This window comes from Corvus kubaryi, unplaced genomic scaffold (assembly GCF_017639235.1).
Source record: "Corvus kubaryi isolate FWS band 111438036 unplaced genomic scaffold, C.kubaryi_AGA036_p1.0 split1-37296, whole genome shotgun sequence".
In the NCBI taxonomy this organism is placed as follows: Eukaryota; Metazoa; Chordata; class Aves; order Passeriformes; family Corvidae; genus Corvus; species Corvus kubaryi.
In genome coordinates, this window is record NW_024582075.1 from 16,774,261 (window position 1) to 16,797,499 (window position 23,239).

The following is a 23,239-nucleotide window of genomic DNA, read 5'->3' on the forward strand; positions in this document are numbered from 1 at the left end:
GCCCGGCGGGAAGGGCGCACGCGGGGGGCGGGATGCGCCGGTGCCGCCGGCGGCGGTGGGGGGAGAAGGGGGCGGGCCCTGAGGGCGAGGGCGCGGTCCCCGGGCGGGCGGGGCCGCGCACGAGCCCGGTCGGTGCCTCCCCCACGGCGGCCGCGTCCCGCCCCCCGGGCCGGCGGGGCACTGAGCGGTGTCTGTGTGCACAGGTGAGCCCTGTGCAGATGCGGAGGCCGGGCGAGGCGCAGCGCCGCGGTCACCGACAGGTGCCGGAGAACGGGCCCGGGGCGGGAGACATGGACTCCGGCGGAGACCTCCCGGCGGATCGGCCCTCGGCCCTTCGGAGCGGGATGGAGGAGCCCGCGGAGGAGGCAGATGGTGCGGGAGGGCAGACTGCCTGGCAGCAGAGCCTGAATCCCGAGCTGCAGCAGGGGTACCGCATCCTGCGCGAGTTCCTGCTGGAGAAGTACCGGCCTCTGACGGCGCCGTTCCTGAAGCCCCTCGCCGATCAGGCATTTTTCGGAGAAGAAGGCGCTGGATCCTTCTCGGGCCGTAAGAGCAGCCAGTCCTTGCAGCAGTTGCCAGCTGGAATATGGCTATTGAAAATGGAAGAGAAATTTTCCAGTGGGCAGTACACAGGGATAGCAGATTTCGTGTGTGATTTCCGGCTCATGCTGGAGACTTGCTACCGGCTGCACGGTGTGGATCACTGGCTCTCCAAACAGGCCCAGAAGCTGGAGATGATGCTGGAACAGAAGCTGGCGCTGCTATCCCGGTAGGTGTAGAAAACTCTATAGGGTCCGTGCCACGTGTTGTTTACATAAAGTAGAACAGGAGGGTGTGTTTCTTTACGTAAAAAGTTTCGTTAAAAGAAAACGGGCATCAAACAAAACCCCACAACAGAAAGAACACTGGAACTTTCAATACTTTCATGCAGACGAGCGTTTCCTACTGAGAACTATTCAAATCTTAATTCAAAACCCTTTGGAAATTCCAAACCTCAAAATACCAAATAGAGCACAGCATTTCCTGGCTAAGATTTTCCTTCTGAAAGAAGCCTTTTGTGAACATGGAGGGACACTTGTTTACACAAGATGTCAAATGCTTCTTTCTTTATTTTATTCTGTCGTGAAACTACCTAAACTCTGCATGAATATTTGGTTCTTTGAAATGGTTATTTTTACGATCTGTGAAATTTTTACCGCCCTTAAAATATGTAGGAATAAAATACTAAGCCGAAGTTACCTGCCTTGAAATGGTGTGTTTTTTGATAATCATAAAATGAGAGACAATGCTTGGCATACTGTAGTCTTAAATGGCAAAATGGAAATCGCGGTAAATTGAAACGTAAGTCCGTGGCAAGAACTTTCTTATCAGCCAAAGCAGCTAAAACATGGAAAGCTCTCGAGCTCATAGTGGAAAGCCGAGTTTAAATCACAACTGAAGTACATGCTTTCTCATGAGCTTGTCATAGGCACAGTTTAGTCATTATCAGAAAACCGTGGTGGCTTCTTACAGTGAAAAGCCCACCGGTCTTCTGAATGACATAGTATTCTGCATGTAGAAACCAAGAGGTGTTTTTTGTGAAGGATGAAGGTGAAGAAGGAACAGTATTAGGAAACATGTAAAGCTGTGCGTGTCCATCAGCGTTAAGTTTGCTAGTGACATACAGTATGAACTGCCAGCTGGTAAGAACCTTGCTCGTGTAGTAAGAACACTTGAGGAGAGTGGTGAAGAAGTTACCTGAAAGCAGAGTTAATGTATTCAGTGCTGCTGTAGCAACAATGTATATGACACTGTTTCTGTGTAACAGCAGTTTTGGGACAGTCTGGTAAACCCTAGAAGGGAAGGAGCCGAACGTAATGGGGCATGAGGGTTCCTAGTTTGCTTGAGTAAAACCTGATTTAAAAAAAAATACCAGAATTCCCGGCTTAATAGAGTTACTGCAGGCAGATAAATAACCAATAGCAACTTGGAAGATTTGTGCTGTGTTGATTTCTGTATATTGTGTGACTGTAGCATCTGTACTGTATTGAATTGAGGGGCATTTTGTTGAAGGCTCTTTGTTGAATTAAATGACTCCTCATTGGATTTGGTAGGACCTGAGAATGCTTGATGCCTTTTTATTAGAAACTCTGTGAGAAAGTGTAGTTAGTTCATGCACTGTGTTAACAAATAGCAATACAGGTATTGACTAAAAAAATAAATTCAGTTGCTCTTGTCCTTCTTCCATTCAATGCATGGTCTTTTTCAAATAAATATTAGGAAATACTGAACTGTCTAAAAATAGTCCTGTCTCAGTATATAGAGAATGTGTCTTGTATTAGCTCCTCAGATATTTGTTAAGATTTATTCCATATGTCTGTGTGCACTAGCTTAGTAATAAGTTTCTAGTAACTGTAAGTATAGAGGATTATGGAACCTAAAAGTCTCAAAGTTCTTTTACAATTTTTAATCAGACAAATTTGCTTGAAGTGTTTAACATAATTTTATTTGTAAAATGAAATTGAAGAACTACTTCTTGGAACACTCACTCTTTCATCATTACAGCGCAGTGTTTAGGTCAATGATCCCCTTCAAGTGACTCAAGGGAATCAATCAATATTGGTTGTATAATTCTTGGATCCTACAAGCCACAGAAAATTACCTTAGAATGAAGATTCCTTTTGAATGGAGATTGGATTTTTCTCCTCTGTCCCTCAAATGTTTTCACAGGTGGTGAAAAACTCATACTAGTTTTAATGGAGTATTTTGAAACCATGTAAGAAGAAATGTAACTTTGCAGACAAATTTGTAGCATTTTGTCTTTCATTTTTTGTAGTTTTAAATAGAACAAAACTGGTTTTTAACATACTCTTCCCCAGCCTAAAACAACTAATACACCTTTCTGCCCACCACCCAGCCCCCTATTTTTAGGTGTCTGCTAAAAAGGATACTTTCTTATCTTAGGCCTTGTGGAAGTTTTTTCTTTCTAAATACATGTGGATTAAGATAGATAATTCAATCTCCAAATAATATTTGGTAATTTGTAGTAAATATACACTGGTTTTAACTGGTGTGTAAACATAGGTCGTATTAGTGTGTTGGGTTTAAGTTTGAAATTTAATAAAGGAACTTTCAAAGTGGAAAAAATGACAGGTGAAAAAATAACTTTTTTCTGAGTAAAGATGCTCAATTCATAGTTCATAGGCTAGGCATTGATGTGTCACTGATACAGAAGTTTGTAGTTGTGAATTGGATTGCTTTTTTCTTCTAGGCATTTAAGAGAGAAAACATCATTGGCTGTAACATCTAGAGGATGCTATGGGCAGGAGGATGAGAAAGCAACAGCATGCATTTCTACAAGACGTCGTTCCACACCTCGAAATTTAGTAGGCTTGTCAACAGGCATGTTTGAGTCTGTGATGGTTCAGGTTCTAAGACAAGAGGAGCAACTGAGAGCAAAAGAGGAAAAGAGGTAATAAGAAAAACTGCTTTGCTTTAGTTTTAAATCATTATATTGTCCTAAAGATATAAAGAGGCTTTTTAGCTTTTTGTAAAGAGACTAGCTCCTTATGGCTTTTTTAGGTAAATAAATGTTGTGGTGCTCTTACGGTCTTAAGTTCATTACTTCAATACAGTGCATACACAAAGCAAAAAATTAGTACCACTTCCTTGAAAAATTACTGAAGTCATTTAAGCTTTGAATTAAATTACAGATGCTCTTATTTTAGTGTTGTGAAACTTCTAATATTAACTAAAAGCATCCACAGTAATTTCCTGCTGATGCACTTACAGTTTCTCATACGTATCCTTGGGCAGTTTTTCATGCAACAATTAGATTAAAAACTACCAGAATGCTTAACTACAGTCTAATTTCATGATCTTGTCACTGCTTCCCTCACTGACAGCCAGAAGCAAATTATCTTTGCCAGTGCCACTGCTGTTACCCCACTGATTTGGTATTTCAGCTTGTGAGTTAGGTAACAATTTTAGATAGTACTTGTAAATAACTCTGAGATTTTGTGGTCTTCTTAAATTTAAGAGATAAATAATTCTATGCAGTGTTTAATGTTAATATGTTTCACTTTGAGGAAAGTGAAGCTTATAAGTTTGTATACTTTAACAGTAATTTGAGTGAGTGACTGAACATGGAGCAAAATGGTAAGACAGTATTTGCTTTAGGAAGCAAAATGTTTCTAGCTTTTTTCAAAGTTTACAGCTTTGTAGACTTTTTCCCATATGTAACCAGCTCACTCTTAATTTTGCAGGTAATCTTCATTTTCAACAGATTTGGAGCTTTATGGCTGACTTGACTGTTAGTACTTTTTTTCTCTAGAACTTTCTTCTTTCTTCTAAGCCACTAATCTTCTAATCACACTTCGCAAAAAAAAAAAGCGCAAAGATTTGTTTCTTTGGTAAAATTCTCTTGATTTTTGCTCAACTCTGTGTTCTAGAACTCAGAATTTGATAACAATTTTATGGAAAAGGACATTTTGATTGGATTTTAATTCACTGATAGAGTCTGTAGAACAGTTTACCAAACAAAGTAAAAATTATGCTTTCATACACCTGTTTCAAGCACATTGCTGCAAAACTGTAGTAATTAACTGGTAAATCTGTGTATCTGGATACACTCAAAAGTCCCAGAACCTGTGCAAAGGATGGTTGATTCTACAGAATGTTCCATGATAACAGAAAAAGACCATGACTAGCTTGCCTCTTTACACCTTAAAATTTTGAACCGTGCCACTTATTAAGAGGCAATAAAAATCTGTCAGTAGATAGCTGGTTCAATATTTTTTTGACTCTCCTGACCTCCTCAAGTAATTATGCTTTGGATATCTTGTCTAAGTTTTCTTGCCTAATCGCACCATGTTTTCAAAGTAATTTGGACCTCTCTGTACCAATTGTTTCCCAACTCACCAAAAAAGTTCCCAAAGTACCTTTTTCGAGCAGTTTTATGAAAAGGGCTTGGAAATTGGAAGGCCTATAAAAGGCATTGTACATTTCCAGTGGAGATCACATTTTATAGTGTATATAAATTTTCAAAGTGATGCATATATAAATGCACATACTTTCAACACTGTTTTTATTTGAAAATGTATTGCAACTTTCTAAACTTACTTTGGCTTATTGCTAAAGTATGTATTACGTTATTAAGAAGAGAAAATGGTTATTCTACTTTTTTTTTGTTTTTTTAGAAATCTGGTACACTGAGGTTGGAACAGAAGAGGTACTTTCTAAACAATATGGAAGATTGTAGCCTTGGGTATTTTAGTTGGAGAGCACCGTACTGACAGTTATGTTTGGATAGGCAGCACTTGCTCTTCACCCAACTTTCAGATGAGTTATCAGGAACATAAAGAAAAGGGCTCCGTTTCTGGCCATCTAGTGGGTGACTCAGTGTGCTTGTACTTACTAGCCATAAATTATCTTAGTTTAGAATGTCTAAGAGTTGCATGCTAAGAGTTGCATGCTTTCAGTCCCAAATAAATAAGGGTATAAATGCAAGGGCCTTTCTACATAACTTAGCCTCATAGCTAAAGAAATTGTCTGTTGAAGTCCAAGTTTATATATAAATTCTTTGTTTTAGATGTTTAGGTACTTTTGTAAGACACAGGCATCTTATGATGAGAATTAAATAAAACTAAAATTAAATTTAAATATTCAAAAATATAAACAAATCTTATAATGTATATTGTACAGAAATAAAAATAAAATACAAATTAAATTAGTAAATTAAATCCTTAAAATAATGTTTGATTATTTCTTCCCCACAAAACCCTTGAATTGATTTTGTGAGCTTTTTTCAACTGTATATTTTGGAAGAACATTCTGAAGTGGGATTTTTATCTTCTCTTCTGCATTTATCTTCAGGGAAATTCTACTTCAAATCTGTTAGTTACTGTTGTTATATAGGTATCCTTTGTTGAGAGTTCTCTTTTTCTTGTAATTTATCCATTTCTTGCACAATCAGTTACACTTTTCTTTATGTAATGTTTTGTAACTTTCTCCAGGGGATACATTCATAATAGTAGACTCAACATGTAAAAACTGAGAAGATATCATTGCAAAGCTGATTTCACTATTTTGCACCTAATAGTTTTTGTACAGCGGAAAAAGCACTTCCTCTCCCGCCAAAGTACATATATGACAACATCTGATTTACTATTATTGTCAGTCTTGTTTTTAAGCATTCCTTTTGCTCAGTTGTTGTAATTGTCAGAATACTAACTATTTTTCGAATTATTAATTACTTTTCTATGAGTTTCTACCCAGTTGCTTGGCTACATGCTAAGTAAGTAACAAATCAACTAGTTTACGTATTAGTTAACAATAAGTAATTGTGGAATTATTTTATAATTGGAAATGCGTGACTAGTTAGATACTGAAGTATAAGGTAGATTCCTACTGAAATTTTCAAAACCACCAGTGAATGGCAGATAATTAACTGGTTGATTTCAGTGGGAATTAAGTGTCTGTGTGGCTGTAGTTTGTTGAAAATTATGCTAGGCAGTTCTGTGTCTTTACCATCTCTGAAAACAAGATCCTGGGATAAGTTTCAGACATGGTCATTGAAACATTTAGAGAATTGAATTCTGGCTGCAATTTGGTAATTTAATTAAGGAAATTGTGGAACAAGGTATGCCTATATAATCAGTTTTGCTTTTTATGAGGATGTTAGTATGGAATTAACTGGATTCTATGAAAAAATATAGAGTAAGTAATAATATGATTTAAGATATTGGGGGTACAGAAATAAGGTTGCATGGGCATCTCTAAATTTACTATCTTCTGACTACTAAATCTTGGCTTAATTTAGAATAATATGTATTGCTAGTCTGTATGTAACTTTCTGCTTTATTTTTTAAAAGAAAGTTTGAAAAAACAAGTTATTGTAGAATTAAAACAGTTGTCTGTATCTTATCATTAGATTCCAGTGTCTGACCTTTTACCAGTGAATCAACACCTAAGGTTAGAAGTGATAATTGGGAGAACAAAATAAAATCTAAGCTTTGTCTCCTTTCCTCACCAAGAAGTCTCCTGTTGCAAGCAAGAAGGAATTTGCTGGTGATTTGTGTCTGCTGCCTTAAATAAGGGAGGAAATTATAAGAAAAGTAGGGAGTTATGTCTGGACTCTCTTTTAGGTGTTGTCTCTACTTGGGTATCATGTTTGATGGGTTTTAAGGTCAGATGCTGCACGAGAGCTGCAAAACAACTGATGCAGGTGTGTTCTAGAAATATGGCTGTTGTTAGTCTAGGAAAAGTCAGCTTCACCTTAGAATAGTTCTGCTATTGCTGGAAGTCCAATACATATCTGCAAACATATTTCTGGTAAATGTAAATGAAAGTATGAAACAACAGGGTTTTTTACAACTGCTGTCGGCATAAAAGCCAAATTTGTATGTTCAGAGAATTTCTCAGTGTAAAGATATTTGTGCCGCTAAAATATCAAATGTCATTCTCTTACCCCTCTCTCCAGTTTCTTTCTTCCTTCACCCCTGCTCCCTTGCCCTGTCTCCTATTCCCTCTTTACTTCCCTTTATCCTCTTGAAAAAAACCACCCCAGGAAAAAGCTGTGCCCTCCAAAACATGCTAGTAGGAAGACTTCAATAATGAAGATATGAAATTTTTTATTGAATGTCTGCTGAGAATGGAATGACAACAGATACGATAAAACAACAGTGTAAAAACAAGGCAAAATTTTTACTAGTGAAAAAACTTATATTTTTCTTTTTAAAGAACCTTTTTAAACGTTCTTAAAAATGATACAGTAATTGTAATTTTATCTAGACAGAGGTGAATCTAGAGTATTGTATTTATTTTGATAATCCTACCTTGATTTAAATTACTACTTGGTAGGAAGTTGAAACTCTTTGCAAAGATGGTATTTTTGCATCAGCTACAGCTTTTTTTTTATTAGACAATACTGAAATGCTATTGTTTCTACATATGTTCCATCTCACCATGTACTCACTAATTTAGTCTCATTTCCATATTATGTTAATAGGTTTCACACCTTTTGAAGGCAGGAGGTTATTAGGAAGTATGTCATACATTTAGGAGGAGTGAGGGAGTGGGATCCAGGAGTGCTATGAGATTTACATTTGAGACCACTTTGTGCTTAATATCATTTCTCCCTCTGCCTCACTTGGACATTAGTTATTTTTATTTATTATTTTCAGTTATTTTTATTTATTATATGAATGCAATATTAGCACATTGAAATAGAACATAAATCAGAATAAAATAATGCCCACTTTACCTGTGCAAGTAGTAACGGTTGAATTTAGTGGTTTATTCAGCAAGAATGGCTAGTAAGATTTTGTGCTGAAAAGTGGGATTTTGTCTTTATATTCCATTCTTTATATGTCATAATTTATATTCTATTCGATGCAGTTAATGCTGCATTGGGAGTCTGAAGTTAAGAATTTACTGACCTGTTTGCTTTTACCTTTTATGTTTTACATGAGTCTGTCTTTCTGCACTTACTAGATGTTTAAATAACAAGAATGCATGTATGTGGTATTAAAAATTTTTGTTCCAAGTATGGTAACAAGTCACTGAAAATTTAATTTGATTATAGAATATAAAGTATTCGGTGGAATCGTAACTGTATTTTATGTTATTTTGCATACATATGGCATGTTTCTCCTGTGCTGATACTAAAATATGGACTAAGCTAGGTTTGTTGCATTTTTTACATTGTTAAGATAGCTAGTCAATAGTTAATGCTTGAAATGCATGCCCTTCAAGCTAGAAGCCACTATTAGCGTCATGTTGTCAAAAGAAACATTTTAATGTATCATTTCTCTTTTGCTGAATTTGGAATGGGTACATGACATTTATTTGCTACTTTTTTATGAAGAAATAAAATTGGAGGTTTGCAATTTGGAAATGAGGATGTGTAAATTCTGGTAGCAGGTCACGTTTGTGTAAGAGTTAGATTATAGTTTTTACCAGTGATAGAAGCTTCAGAGAAAAAGGTAGGAGAAGCTTAGGATGAGCTCTAATAAATTTTCTGTAAGTGCAGCTGTATCCTAATCCTGTCTTTTGGAATCTGGTCGTGCTTTCAGGCAAAAATGTTAGTGCAGCATTAAAGAAAATATCCTTCTGTTGGTAGTCTTTGATATTTGTGTGATTCATGCAGATATCCAGTTTTCTGCTTTGGAAATAAATTAACATATATTCTGTCTTAGATAGATGGTAAGCTGCATGTAATTGATTATCTGAAATGGAAGCATTTCTTTTTCTGACATTTGTTGCCCTTAAATTTCATGATGAATTTACAAATAAAAGCAAATAGACGTTCCCAGTCTATCATATGAAGTTTACATATTGCTGTCATATTTCCTCTTGCTAGTGTTTTGTGTGGACTCCCAGATTACTCAGAAGTTTTTAGAGGCCTCTGATTTCTGATAACCTCTTTCTCTGAATGCACGTTATTTCTGCTCTATCCTGTTTTTTAGATAGGGGGACCAGAGCTGAATACATTTTTTCAGGTGAGGGCAAACCAATTAATGTAATAACATTTTATTTTCAGTATTATTTTCCATCACGTTCTTCATGCGTCCTGATACTTGTTTCTTTTTTGACCACCATTGCAAACTAACTAGTAGCACACCTTTGGGTGGGAGGGAAAATGGCTGTTGTGCATGTAAGTGAAGGAGTTTGTATGTACACTTGTGGGCTGAGCAAGGGAGGTACAATGCAGGTGATGCAAGCCACAGGGCAACCATTTGAAAGCAAGATTTACCTGGAATTTGTTGGATGGTTTGTTGGAAACACTTAATTCTGATAAAAAGGGGTTGGGGAAGGAAATACATTTTTGTTAAAATCCAAAAATCTAAAGAACTCAGACTATTGATATTTGCCAGGCTTTTTTCTAACCTTTTCCCCTTTTTTAAACTAGTGATGATAGAAACAAAAGACTATAATTTCCCATTTTGGTCCAGTGATGTGTTGTGCACTGCAAAGTAAGACAAACTGAAGTAAAACTTTAGTTTTACTGTGCCCTTTATTACTTCAAGAGAAATATGTTTGTCATACTGTAGTTTTGGGGTTTTTTCTCCCTCATTTCTTTTTGTTCACCCAATATCTGAATTTTCATGAAATTTCTTTTAATAGGCAGAGAGATCAAGAAAGAAAAGAAGCAGAAGAAGCTATTCAGAAAGAAATAGAAGAATGGGAAAAATCACTTTTAGCTCAAGCAGCACCTACAAGGATGGAGACAATGTGGGAGATTCCATCTATTGGTCATTTTCTTTGTTTAGCACAACAGATTTTAAATTTACCTGAAATAGTATTCTATGAATTGGAACGTTGTCTTCTGATGCCTCAGTGTAATGTTTTTTTATCTAAAATAATGACTTCTTTGTTAAGTCCTCCTCATCGCAGATCTACATTACATCGCAGGCCTACATTTTCCTACAGGACTTGGGAAGCAGCACTCAGAAAGAAAGTGCAACACTGGTATACCATTGTAGGGCAGACTGACAATCCTAATGGTGCTGCAGAAAAACTTGGATTATGTCCCCAGTTTTTCAAAGTGCTTGGAGAAGTTAATCCCTTGGGGGAAAAACCATTTCATGAGCTACCATTCTACCAAAAAGTATGGCTGCTAAAAGGTCTCTGTGACTTCGTGTATGAAACACAAAAGGATGTTCAGGATGCGGTGCTAGGTCAGCCTATCCATGAATGCAGAGAAGTAATTCTTGGTTATGACTGCTTGGAGAATGCATATGTTCACTTTCCACAGTTCTGTGGTGCAGATGTTCGAATTTACAAACAAAAACCTTTTCAGGCTCCTGAATTCCCATCTCTTCCCATCAAAGTCAAAAAAGTGCCACGTATTAAATCAGAAAGAGTAAAACATGAATACGGAAGCAAAAGCAATGGGGAGATCAGTTCTGCTGGTAGAGAACTGCTGTGTCATTCCAAGACAGAAGGAGAGAAAAGTATGGACTCCATTGTTACCTGTCCAGAAAAAAAAGCATGTTTAGGTAGCTTTAGAGTCACTACAGAGGAGATGAAGATTGACTGTGAAATAAAAGCCTCAAGAGTTTGTGACATCAAAAAACCTGGTTGTTTTATAGAGAACTTCAGGAATTTGATTACTTCAGGAGAGATTGTTCATATGGGTGGTCACCCTAGTTCAGAAGAAATAACAGATGTGGAGAATGGACAAGGTTGCACTGAAATGGCCAGAGTAAGGTCTGAGCTGAGTCTGTTAGAGGAGAACACACTGAAAGCTTGCCAAATGCACGTCAACGGCACTCATAATGACAACCAAGACAGAAGTTACCATGAATCTACTAAAGAAGTGGTGCTAGAAACCTCACTGCAAAATAATAGGAAACTAAGTAAGATGCTGGCAAAAAAAAAGAAAAAAAAAAAAAAGAAGTTGAAGGATATTCTGAATGAAAATCTACAGAGAAAACTTGATGACTTGCAAAGAAAGCGTGAGATTCATCTTCATTCATTCAAATCATATAAATCTGAGATCCAGAACAAGTTGTTTATAATTAAAAAGAAAGCAAAACATAAGAAGCACAAGTCTGGTAAGTCGACGTTTTTACTTACAGTAAAAATTAGGAGGACACAGATTTTTTGAAAGCTTTTTTCCTTAGTTGATAAGTCTACATTTTATTTTGTGAAAAAGCAGAACCTTATTGCATTAAACAACTTGGATATTAATTTTAGAGTCAAAGTTACTTCCCTGATAACACAAGCATATAAACCATCAGCTGATTAAACTGTAATTAATTTGCAGAATGTATATTTAGAGAACATAATTAATTGGAAGAGTTCACTTGTTGCAAAAAATATTGAGGAGAATGAATGTGACTGACTGGTTAGCATCAGAGAGTGTCACTTGAAGGCATTTTATGGTATGTTGTATTACAGTGATTGTAGAAATGTTTCTCCCCTTTTTGGTAATACTACCTTATTCAAATTATGAAGAAACACGGAGTAATTACATGAGATCATAAATCTAAAATCACTCAGTGGACCTGTGCAGTCTTAGGTCACCGAACAGTACTGCTTTGACTGTGGGCCTGATTGAGTCCAACAATAGGGATGCATCAGCATCAGATTTTATGCTGACGACATTTTTGTTACGGAATTGGATAGCATCTAGTTAAATGTTTCAGGTGAGTGATATACAACCCAGATTTCAGTTAACTCACTGGAAAATTTTAAAGGTATTTGCAAACAGTAAAGTTACAAAATCCTTAAGTCAGTTTGAATTGTTCAGGTAGCTGTAGTGTTTTTGATGTCAAATGAAGCACCAAAGAAGCTTCATCCTGTTGAGTCCTGGGCTAAGTTATCTGTGCTAGATTTTAGCAGACTCCTTCAAACGTATTTTTTGAAGTGTGAGGCTGCTCTTCAGAATGGTGTAGACTGACAGATAAATACTGGATTTCATCTGAAAAGCAGAAAGCCAAAACCAAGAATCCGGGTGACAAAAAAATGTCTTCTGAAGAGTAAGAAGCTAGCCAAGATCTGCTGGCAGTGCATTTAGCTAGAAGTCAAAATCTAAGGCTAAGAGAACAAGTAATATTTAGATCCTAAATATTTGCACATAACATCCAAAGAACTGTTTTACCATTTAAATCATAAATTCCTCCTTCCAAAATATTTCACTGCCCACATCTAAACAGAGACTTTAGGAGTTGCAGTTGAAGTTCATATATGTAGTATTCAGGGAAACTAATGTATTTTACGTTCACCTTTGTGACTGTTAGTTCCATAAATGCATCAATGTTTTCATTCTTAAAACCAGGCAAACTGAATAATAACCCAAGTGGCAAACAAGGACTCTAGTTTATGGAACTGTTGTTCTTTATCTCCTGATATGTTGAGGCATTTCCCATCTTATTCTGACTACTTCTTCATTTGACCTTGCTGGAGAAAATTTTGCAATAACTTTACAACATTGCGAGAAAGCACTTTTCTTCCTATGGTTGTTATATGTCCATTGCTCCTGTAGCTGCTAGGCTGAAATGGGTAGGATTGGATTCAACTAATGCTAATACCTTCTTGTTTTGTAGTATTTCGTAATGTTTAAGGCTAAGTAGTAATTCTTAAAGATTGTCTGAAATTAAATCTTCTATTTAAAGATTCCCTTACAATGTAGAGCAGAAAAAGTGATTTAGTAAATCTTGTTCTGAGTCCACAAAGACACTTGATTTAAATCTGATCCTAACCGTAATAACTCTTTACAATGTTCTTTAAATGAACTGTACTCAGTGAGTAGAAGAGAACATCAGGAATGTAAAAGTGAATACCTTTCATTAGTTTTCAACAATTTTTTTTTCCTGCTGTTAGTTGTCTTAGGCAGCTAAAAGCAACTGAGTCACAGTTTGTGTTTCTATTGAGATGATTTGCATACTCCTGACTTGCTGTGGCAGTGGTACCCATCATGAATATAGAATGGTCAGTTTTTTCCATCTGAAAACCTCACAGAAATATTGTGAGCAAAACTTACTGGAGAATACAGCTATGTTACGACCTTTACCATAAGACACAGTTTTCTTACAGTTTATGAAAAGGTGTAACCACTTTACTGAATCTATGTCTTTGAAACAAGGTGATGGTTATTAATTATTGTGGCAGTGTTCTGTGTCAATATTATTGACAGAGTAGTACTAAACGTAATGGAAAGACAGAATCAGAGAGAACAGTTCTGTAAACAACTGCATGCGATGCATTCATTTTTGAATGTTATTTTCTTACTGGAGTTAGATAAATAAAAGTTTCAGTGCAAGGCACAGTACAAGAGCATGAGAATCCTACAATTGCATGTTTGAAAAGGGGATTGGATGAAATTCAGAACATCTGTAGGGTTGAGAAAATAGGAGGGACCAGAGGCTATTTGAAATAACTGTGATGTGCCTGAAACAGAGGTTGAAGTAAGTGTAAATTGAATCTCTTTTTATTCCAATTGGTATAGAAAACACCAGTACAGCACACTAGTTTAGAAGAACCTTGGTTGTAAATTCCATACCCTGTACTCATGCTCTGGAAGATTCATAATAGTCTGCCTGCTTGAAGTCCATTTTACTATATATTTTATTTCTTTAGAGTACCATTGCATTTTGTGTGTGAAGTCAAACATTGCTTGAACGTAAGAAAATAAATTTAACAGCCTTGCAGCAACTTTGTAGTGCCTGGTTTACTGTCCTTGGGAGTTTAATCTTCAGAAGTCTTTTGGAGACTTTTCTCTTCAGTGTTGTAAAAACTTTGTCGTGTTGTCAAGCCTGTAGATAAAAGAACAGCCTGTTGATCATGTTAAAACATTGTGAGGTATTCCAGCAAGTTGTAACAATGTACTCCATGCATTAAGCTTCAGTGCCGCTGTCTTCAGAGATACAGGTTTTATAGGGTTTCTTTACATTGTTCTGTAAATCAGCAATATTAATGCACTTGTTCGGACTGACTTAGCTCATTTGACTATGTAAAAGTGTATGCTGTGTCAATATGGAAGCTTCAAAATGTAATGATGCTTCATTTTCCAGATTGTACCATGTTATATTTTCTAAAAGAAGAGCTGCTGGAAGCAAGATAGAAGAATAGGAGAGTAAAAGGAAACAGGATATGCTCAGTAGTTGCCAAATCTTTGAAAGACATGAAGTGTGTCTTACAAATTTGTTAACAGAAAGATACAGGGCCTGTTATTTAATTTGAGAACACTGCAGTTGCTGCTAGAATGTAATGAAAAAACAGAAAGTCTTGCAGTTGGACAGGGCTAACTTAACTGTATTCTACCATGACAAATACTTCTGAGTTAGCGTTTGATATTAAAAACATCTGTTGCCCCATCTGGGATAAAGATACTCTGCTCCATATCCAACAAATAAGTTTCATTCTTATAAAAATAATTATTAAAATAAGTATTTATTAAAAATTGCTCTGTGTTGTCACTTTATAATTTGAAGCGTGGATGGGCATTGCTTTTGTTCTTCAAGGAGAAACCCCAAGAACTCAAATAGCAGAGTTCACAATAAAAAGTTTTACTAGATCTGTAAAAAAGTTTCTGTTTTTGAATCAATTGATCCCAATGTGAACAAGTTATAAATAGGTTGTATTGTTCTGATCTTGCTGAAGTAATTTACAAGTATCAGGAACATTTTTGGGGTTTAGTGTTTTACTAGTCTCATTTTTTTGCCCCTAAACTAGTACTAGAAGAGATCAATATTATTTCTTTGTTTCCCCTTCTTCACCTTTAGATGCAAGACCAACTTGAGAGGGCTTATGTTTTAGTTGCATCTAATCTCTCTAGAGTGTTTTTTGGATGCTCATAATTAGTATTCAGGCCCTAGTTGTTATGTTACTTTATTAATTGCTTGCATATCTATTCACTGATATTATCTGTAGAATTTGTTTTGGCTTGAAATGAAAACCTATAGCAGTCAGGTACCTCCTGCGCTTACTGAATTTAAGTTTAATGTATAAGAATTTTCACAGAGCTGGCTAAGGGGCTCTTGGTTAATAAAATGTTGATTTCCTATGAACTCCTTTTGGGGGTGAGATGCCTCATTGTCTCTTCCGCTCTGAACTGAAACCAAACTGAAGTGTGGAGCCTTTTGGAAAAGGCTGTGTGGAGACATAATTAGTAATTATATCACAGTAAATTGTTAGTAAACGTAAAGTTACACAGGAATGTCTTTCAATGTGGGAAGGAAGCAGGCTGTGTTGAATTGAGTCAGTGAACTAAACAGATTATGTATATGAGATTCTTAATTAGAAATACTTTTCTAGTAAGGACTTAGGGTTCTACTAAGGTTTAGTAAGGTTCTAATAAGGTTCTAAGGTTTTTCTAATTGTTTGCTTTTAGTCAGCAGTTAAATATATTTGTAATTGAGTATGCTCTGAAAGGTACACTACACCATGATTCAAAATGCACTGTGATCTAACTGCTGTCAGAAACATTACTTGATCTGCTCAGGAATTAATATAAGCCCTTGAAATAGTTTCTTCACCTGGGATTATGGGCCAAAGATCTCTAGCAGACCTCAGTGAAGTGATTTGAGAAGTTGCCTCTCACTAGTGATTTTGTTATCCAGTCAGGGTTAGTAGCTGGGTGTGTATAACCAATTACATAGACAAGATACTTAAGTTTATTACACGGTTGCAAGTCTGGGTGCTAAGAGGAAATCCACAAAACCATCACACCTCTGGGTTACAAAGATGGGTTTTTATACACTTTTTAATAATGTATTTCACCTATGTAATACATATGAATTACAGATAACTGCCAATTGTGAAAGATTTGGTTTTTGTTACCATTGTTTGAAGCTGAGAAATGATTTTTGGAAAATCATACACAAGTTTTTTAAAAGGGAGAAATTACCAGTACTACCACTACAACTTCCTTCTAACATCAATTTTGTATTTTAAAAGGGTGTTACTGAGGTAGAAGATGAATTTGCTGTAATTAGTTTGCTGTATATATTAATTCTCTCCCATCACACAAATATCTGTAGATTTTTTCTTAGCTTTTAATTCATGATATCAAAAAATGCCTGCACCATAGGACATCTGGTGTCAAAAAGATGGGAAAAAGACTGTGTTGCTGGTCTATACAGATTCATGCTTAGCTCACACCAGTTACTAGCCTGGGAGCTGTGTAAGTCTTTTCGTATATATTCCAACAGGTACGCTTCACGATATGTCAGATTCTATTTTTATTTTAATGACGTAAGGCTCATATTTCTTGTGCTTCTGGACAAGAATTTTTGGTATGTCTGTATCTCCGTGTATTTCCTACTTCATGCTTTTCAGCTTTTCATGCTGATGTGAAGGAAGAAATGTTTATTTTATTTCGGTTTCTAATTATTTGTAACTCTTTCTAAAAATTTTCCTCGCCATTTTCATAAGGATATATTGGGGAAAAGAGAATATTTCTGTTTAACTGTTACATCTTGAATTGTACTGCATCATACATCATATAGCACTGGATGCTGAAAATAGTCAAGGAAATACTTGTTGAAAAATAGTTGAGAGTATTCAAGTAAAATGAAAATTTTATTTTAAACATATTAAAATTTTTCTTTTTTGTAAAGAAGCAAGACAGTCTAGCTGCCTTATTTTTTGTCTTTTCATTTTATTTCCAGATAACATTTTTTTACAGGGCTATAACAAGGAGCCGCCATATGACCAGGCTTCTTTTTGAGTCAGTTTGTCAAAAAAGTTTCTAAGCGTCTGCTTTAGTTCATTCAATGAACAGCACTGTTCTCAGTAGTAGCGCGCAGCTGTATTCATAAAGTATATAACAAAAATGCTGGCTTTTTTGCCCATTGTCAGAATGTTTGGGTTATTGTTCTAATAAATAAGCTTCTCTGTGTTATCACTTGCTCTCTAATGTGAAATATATAAGTGCTTGGTTTTGGTAGTTGAGGGCTCTTTAATTTTTTTAATATGTTTGGTATGGGGAGTTTCTAGGTTGTTTTATTGATTTTAATATAGTTTGATTTTGTGTGGAGTTTCAGCTATAGATTCTTCAAGCCAAGTGCCTTGTCCCATAGCTGTGTTTATTTCAGAGTCAGGTAAGACGTTCAGAAAACTCACAGTGTAATAAACAGGAAATATAGTTGCATAATCATCTATAAATATTTGTATGTGCATGTACATACACATATGCACACACCTAAAGCATCTGTTAGGAAGAAGGTTAAGTGCAATTTTTGCCAATATTTTCGTTCATATAAATATCAAATCTGCCTGTGCTTATTACCAAGTGTCTGCAATCATGCTAGTTGACAACAAATTCTACATTGTATGATTATTTTCTTCATGCTCTCTCTTTGTTTAAGGTTTTTAATTATTGTTTAGGACTCCAGAATGTGAACAAGTGATAATGTTAGAGTGATGGTTTTGGCCTGAGTGAACAAGTCAAAAGTGATCTTGTTCAAATTTATGGTATAAATGTAGAAATAACCATATAAGAAACCTTGCTGTCTTGCTGTGACATAACTACTTGATTTGAGAAATGCATATGACTTGTGAACTCTGATAGTGTAGGCAGTAGAGCACTTGCCTTACCTTCAAAGAGATTTTTTGTTACATCTGGGTTTGTATATAGCACAGCTGCGTGTGAAGTGCATTATAGGAAGTTGTTTGCATTCTTCTAAAAATGTTAGGTATTGCCACAGGCAGAAAAAACAAATCAATCTGATTTCCTTGGTAAATTCAGTATGTTCAATCAGGGATTTCTAGATACTGCTTGTCTTTTGAGTGCGTCTTTTTAGATACTGAGATCCCAGATCCTAATGTGATTCTTTACAGTGTTAGAGAAAAAAATCTTGCAGGTAAGATGCTATATTTCTTACATTTGTGCCTTAAGTTCTAGATTTCACTTCTTTCGAAAGAGTGGTGTGAATGTTACTTTTATGACTTAGATTTTTAGAGTCTGTATTATTGAAATTTTAGTAGGCTTTTTCTTTTTCTTCTTTTTTTTTCCTTCTACCCCACACAAAAGACTGCAGTACACAGATACTTGTTTAATGTTTGCTTCTGCTGAGTCTAGTTCTTATGCATCGTGTTTACATGCTTTACTGAAAGCTATCATCAGTTGCAGTTTAACTTTCAAGTCTGCATGTAATTTGGTTTTATTAATAAAGTAAAACAAACAGCATTATGAAGCTTTTCTCTTTTAATCTTACAAGGAAAAAAATCGCTATCTAAAAAAGCAATCACAAAGAAGAGGAAAGGTGTCAGAAAGTCTACCATACCAGAATTTCAGGTAAATTATTTTAATTTTTGTTTTAATCAGTTGAAATCTGAATGTCTGTTAAGTAAGTCCTTTAGTTTCTGATAGAGACCTTGGAAATATTAACTGAAGCTTCTTCTAGTTTTAATGGCTTAAACTGATAGTATTTTTAGAAGTACATTTCACCTTCTCTTGGTAAAAAATATTTTACAATTTTTATTATGTGCAGCTTGAACACTGTTTTCAGTGTTGTTTATGATCCCAGATATATCTGTTACAGTATAAAACCTGTAAATACTAGGACTTGTTAAAAACATTTTCAAGGTAGATGTGATTCTCTGGGATGAAATTACTTGGTTTTGTATGAGATGTGACAATGTGGTTCTTGAACTGGAATTTGGCTTGGTTAACTGAAGGACTTGCAAGATAAGCAACAGCGCTCACCCTGCTTACAACTGTTATTCCTCATCACCATGTGATTTCTAGGCCTCTAGGATCTCTTAGGCTCTAGAAAGCACCAAGAGTATGAATTATGCTAATACGGTTTTATGGTGCTGTAGTAGAAGTGTTACGGCACTTCCGTTCTAAGTTGCTCTCTATGTGTGCAAGGCTGCTTCCATTGAAGTTCTCCTTTGGCTATCTTTTTTTTTCTTCAGAAAGCAATCTCTGCTAGTTTGGCCAGTAGACTCAGCTGAATCATGACTGTTTTGTAATACCGTCACCCTGAATCAGCTGATTCCATCATTATCATGTGTTTCAGATGGAACTGGTAGAATTTCTGGTGTTAAAAATGGTTAGTAACAGTCAGCGTTGAGAAACAACTGATGTTTAAGTGTACACTGACTTTGTCTATATTGTAATGGTGGTGAGTAAAATGTTTCCTAACAGCTCCAAAAATAGGTATGGTGTCTAAATTTTTTTTTTCCAAGCACATTACCTGCATGCCATGGATATATACAGTAAGGTTAGAAATAACTTCTTACATAATTAAACTACTACAGTTAAGTAGTCTGTCAAAAACACTGTCTAAAACTTAGCCCAACCTTTTAGCTTTAGTAGATAAAACATAGGTACATTTATGTATCTAAGTGTATATTAATTATCATCTGTAAAACCTTACATTAAAATATAATAAAATAGTTCTGGCTCTTTTGATCAAAGCTAGGACTCATATCTGTTTTAGGTGAGGCCCAGACTGATTAGTACTGAGCAGTTTAATCTTATTGAGGAGCTTTTTAACAACAGTTTTTAGCAACTTAAGCTGACTCTTTCAAGAGGTATGACTGTTAGAAGAATTTGCAAAAATTAAAATGTTTATATTTGGAAGAATACTTAGACTTTTGGAGTCTGGTAAGGTGTGCTTCGATACATTCTTCCCCACATACATGAATGGCCAAACTATGAAATGATGTAACTGGTTAAAAATGCAAGTATATTTTTCAAATGCTTGGTAAAACGGCTTAGGGCTTATAGGCCTTGTGAGATATATTGGAGGGTATAACCACAAGAATATTGCTATTCATGTCTACCCATCAGTTCTTTTGGAGTGAAAGTTAATAAATTAAAAAGTATAATATGTTTCCTACATATGCAGCCTTCATAATATGCAGCCTACAAGTGTAAAAAAACCCCAAACCCAACCAGAAGGCACTTTATTTTGTAGGATTAGGTTCTATACTTAAGTGTAGATAAATCTTTTACCTGAAAATTATGACTTAGTTTTAAAGCTGAGTAAATTTGTATTAATAAGTCTTCTAATGTGTGCAGTGACACAAATCAAAATCAATTACTAACAAAAATTCAGGAGATAATAGTGCTACCTAATCTAATATTTAGAATGCCATTTTTATAGTATATAGCTCAAGGCTGCTTTAAAAAAAACCCACAAAACCCCTAAAAACAACCAAAACAAAACAAACTCAAATCGAAAGCAGATGCAAATTAAATCCTTTTTACCAAATAAAAAGGCACAAAAACCAAGTCCTGGTTTTAATATTTTAAAAATTATTGGAGAAGTGAGTTTACAGCTTCATAGATCATGATTTGTCTCTTGCTTATTATTCTGAGTTCCAAGCTACTTATTACTGTTGCTCATTAACATTTTAAAGAAATTAACAGTAATTGCACTGCTGTACAGAAGGGACATTAATGTGTTTTGGGGTTTTTTTCCAGTTACAGAGTACATTTAGGTTTGGTAACCAGTGCTTCCCTGAGTCTTTTCTCCTTTCGCCTCATGTACGTTCACACCTAGCCATATGGACCTACATGTATGATAATTAAGGAGAAAAGGAACGTGAACACTCTGTTTCAGTGTGTCTTGAACAATTTCAGTGTTATCAGCTGTGGTCTATATTAAATGCAGATCTCAAAAGTGGGATATCTGAACGTTTTCCACGTGTAGATATCAGTGATAAAAGAGCAGCTTCGTAGGAAATGCAATTATAAATAACAATCATTACACAAATAACCTGAAATAAAGATGAGACCCTGTTGAAGTGTGTAAAAATTGTGTGAAAAGTTTGTCTGAAGTTAAGGGGGCAAGGAGAGACATCAGTGATCTGGGGGAGTACACTAGGTTTGTATTTATCTATAGATCCACAGATTAGATATGGTTCTATGATGCTAAAGAGTTCATTTATAAATTGAATACAGAAAAGTCCCAAGTTGGAATGGAGCTTGGTTCCCCGTCTTTCCTTTAAAAGTTATGGGGGGACTTCTTTGTATTTCTTCCTTGACGTTTTAGGAGTCATGAAAGTCTTTGAGAGATTACTGAGATCTGAGGTTGTATCATAACATGAAAGTTGAACACTGAATTTGAAATTTTACTGAATACTGAGTACCTGAAGCTTCCACTCTATACAGTTGAAAAACAGGATGCTTATTGCCTATGAAAAATAAGTCCCTATGTAGTAAGTACTGTGCTGGATGTGATGGTGTCTGTGTTGCATGTACTCATGTTAACATGTACACAACTAATGAGATTACATTAATGTAAATGTTTACAACCTGAATCTTTAAGCTACCATGTAGTGTTCTAGAGAATAGGGGCAAATATTTCACTCTCTCTGGTATTTCAAAAAGGAAATTTTTTTTCACTTCTGATTGTTTTTTTCATGATAAGTGATTAGAAAGTGTGTTCTTCAGGAGCCGTATGTGAAACTGCCAGTAAGCTCTCAGAATGTGACAGAATTATTAGATTGTAACATTAATACTTTTTTCTTTGCCTTAATGTTAACTTACCCATAAAAACATACAAAACAAGTCAGAAGGCAATCTTGTTGGCAGGAAATTGAATTGCTAAGTTCCACCAATTACCAACCATGAGCAAAGAACACTGAAACATAAATAAGAATCTCATTGGGAGAAATAGCATCTAGAGTCCATATCAAAATGATCATGTGAAGTACACTTCGTTATTTTCATTACTGTTTTTTTCATCCTTTCTTCAAAACGCTAGCTTCATTCTATAAGATAGGAAATGTTAACCATGTGAGAGAAGTTTCAGAATTAGCTTCTTCCCAGTCAGCACGCATCTTTATTTTCTCATCTCAAGTCATACTGTGAATGAAAAAATCAAAGTTTTTTCTTGAACCCTTTTTATAGTGCTTTTCAGTAGAGTATTCGAGTATTTCAAATACTAAACTAATTTTGACCGTAAATCCTCCAAACTCAGGTGCTGTTACTTTCCTTGTTTTACCAGTAGGTAATTGACACACAGTTATGACCCTCAAATGTACATCTCATCGGATGAAAATTGTGACTTAGAGATTTGATTACTCTTGCCTGTCACCCCCAGCCCCAAGAAAATTAAACTGTATTTATTGGCATTGTTTTTCCCATTGATGTAGTTTGTATTGGTCACATAGGAAAAATAAAAAGCAGCAATAAAATTTAGTAACTGAATTGTCAGGTGTATGTATAGTCAAAACAAGTGGATTATAATTGTGTAGGGAAAACTTTTATCCATGCCTTTATTGACTTTTGTCAAGGATTTTGTGATGTACTTTTTTGCTTAATAATGCAGTGTCATAGATTTCTTCACAGGCCAGACAAAGCCAGTATTTGGCTTCAGTTTATATTTTATGTATATGTATTCAGTTTGTATTTTATGTATTCTTTAAGTGCAGGATGTGCATGTTGAACCTAGTAGAGTTGCACGTAGTAATTCTGTTTTCTGGGTTGAGAGAGATATCTTCCTAAGCAAATTTTGTATACACTGTCTGTGGCAAGGCACTGCAATTTCCTTATTAATTTCCTATTCTAAACATGATAAATGAGAAAACTGTAAGCTTTGGTTTGAGTCACTCCATTTCCTCAATGCTTCAAATGCACACAAATGTTATGAAAATAATGGCATGTGTGCATTAGAGGTTTCTGAAATTTGTTTTGCTAAAAGTGTCGATTCAGTGTTTTAATCGTGACTAGCAAAGGTGCTTTTTCAATATGAACTTGCTGAAAATCTGGAACTGCACATGAATTTGAAATAAAAATATATTGTTATAAATTGCTGATTTGGAAAAAATACTTAGCAGTTGTTTGATAAAAATG

The 23,239-nt window shown here is 35.5% G+C and overlaps 1 protein-coding gene across 1 annotated transcript in view; it reads left to right on the plus strand.

Moving 5' to 3' along the window:
- Window positions 1-106: 106 nt before the first annotated feature.
- The window catches only part of KIAA2026 (KIAA2026 ortholog), a 53,229-nt gene continuing 30,096 nt past the window's right edge, over window positions 107-23,239 (plus strand). The window contains exons 1-4 of the mRNA XM_042013156.1: window positions 107-769; window positions 3,251-3,451; window positions 10,105-11,537; window positions 18,648-18,724. Coding sequence (XP_041869090.1) covers window positions 219-769; window positions 3,251-3,451; window positions 10,105-11,537; window positions 18,648-18,724 — 2,262 coding nt within the window. The 5' untranslated portion in view covers window positions 107-218. The remainder of the gene's footprint in view (window positions 770-3,250; window positions 3,452-10,104; window positions 11,538-18,647; window positions 18,725-23,239) is intronic.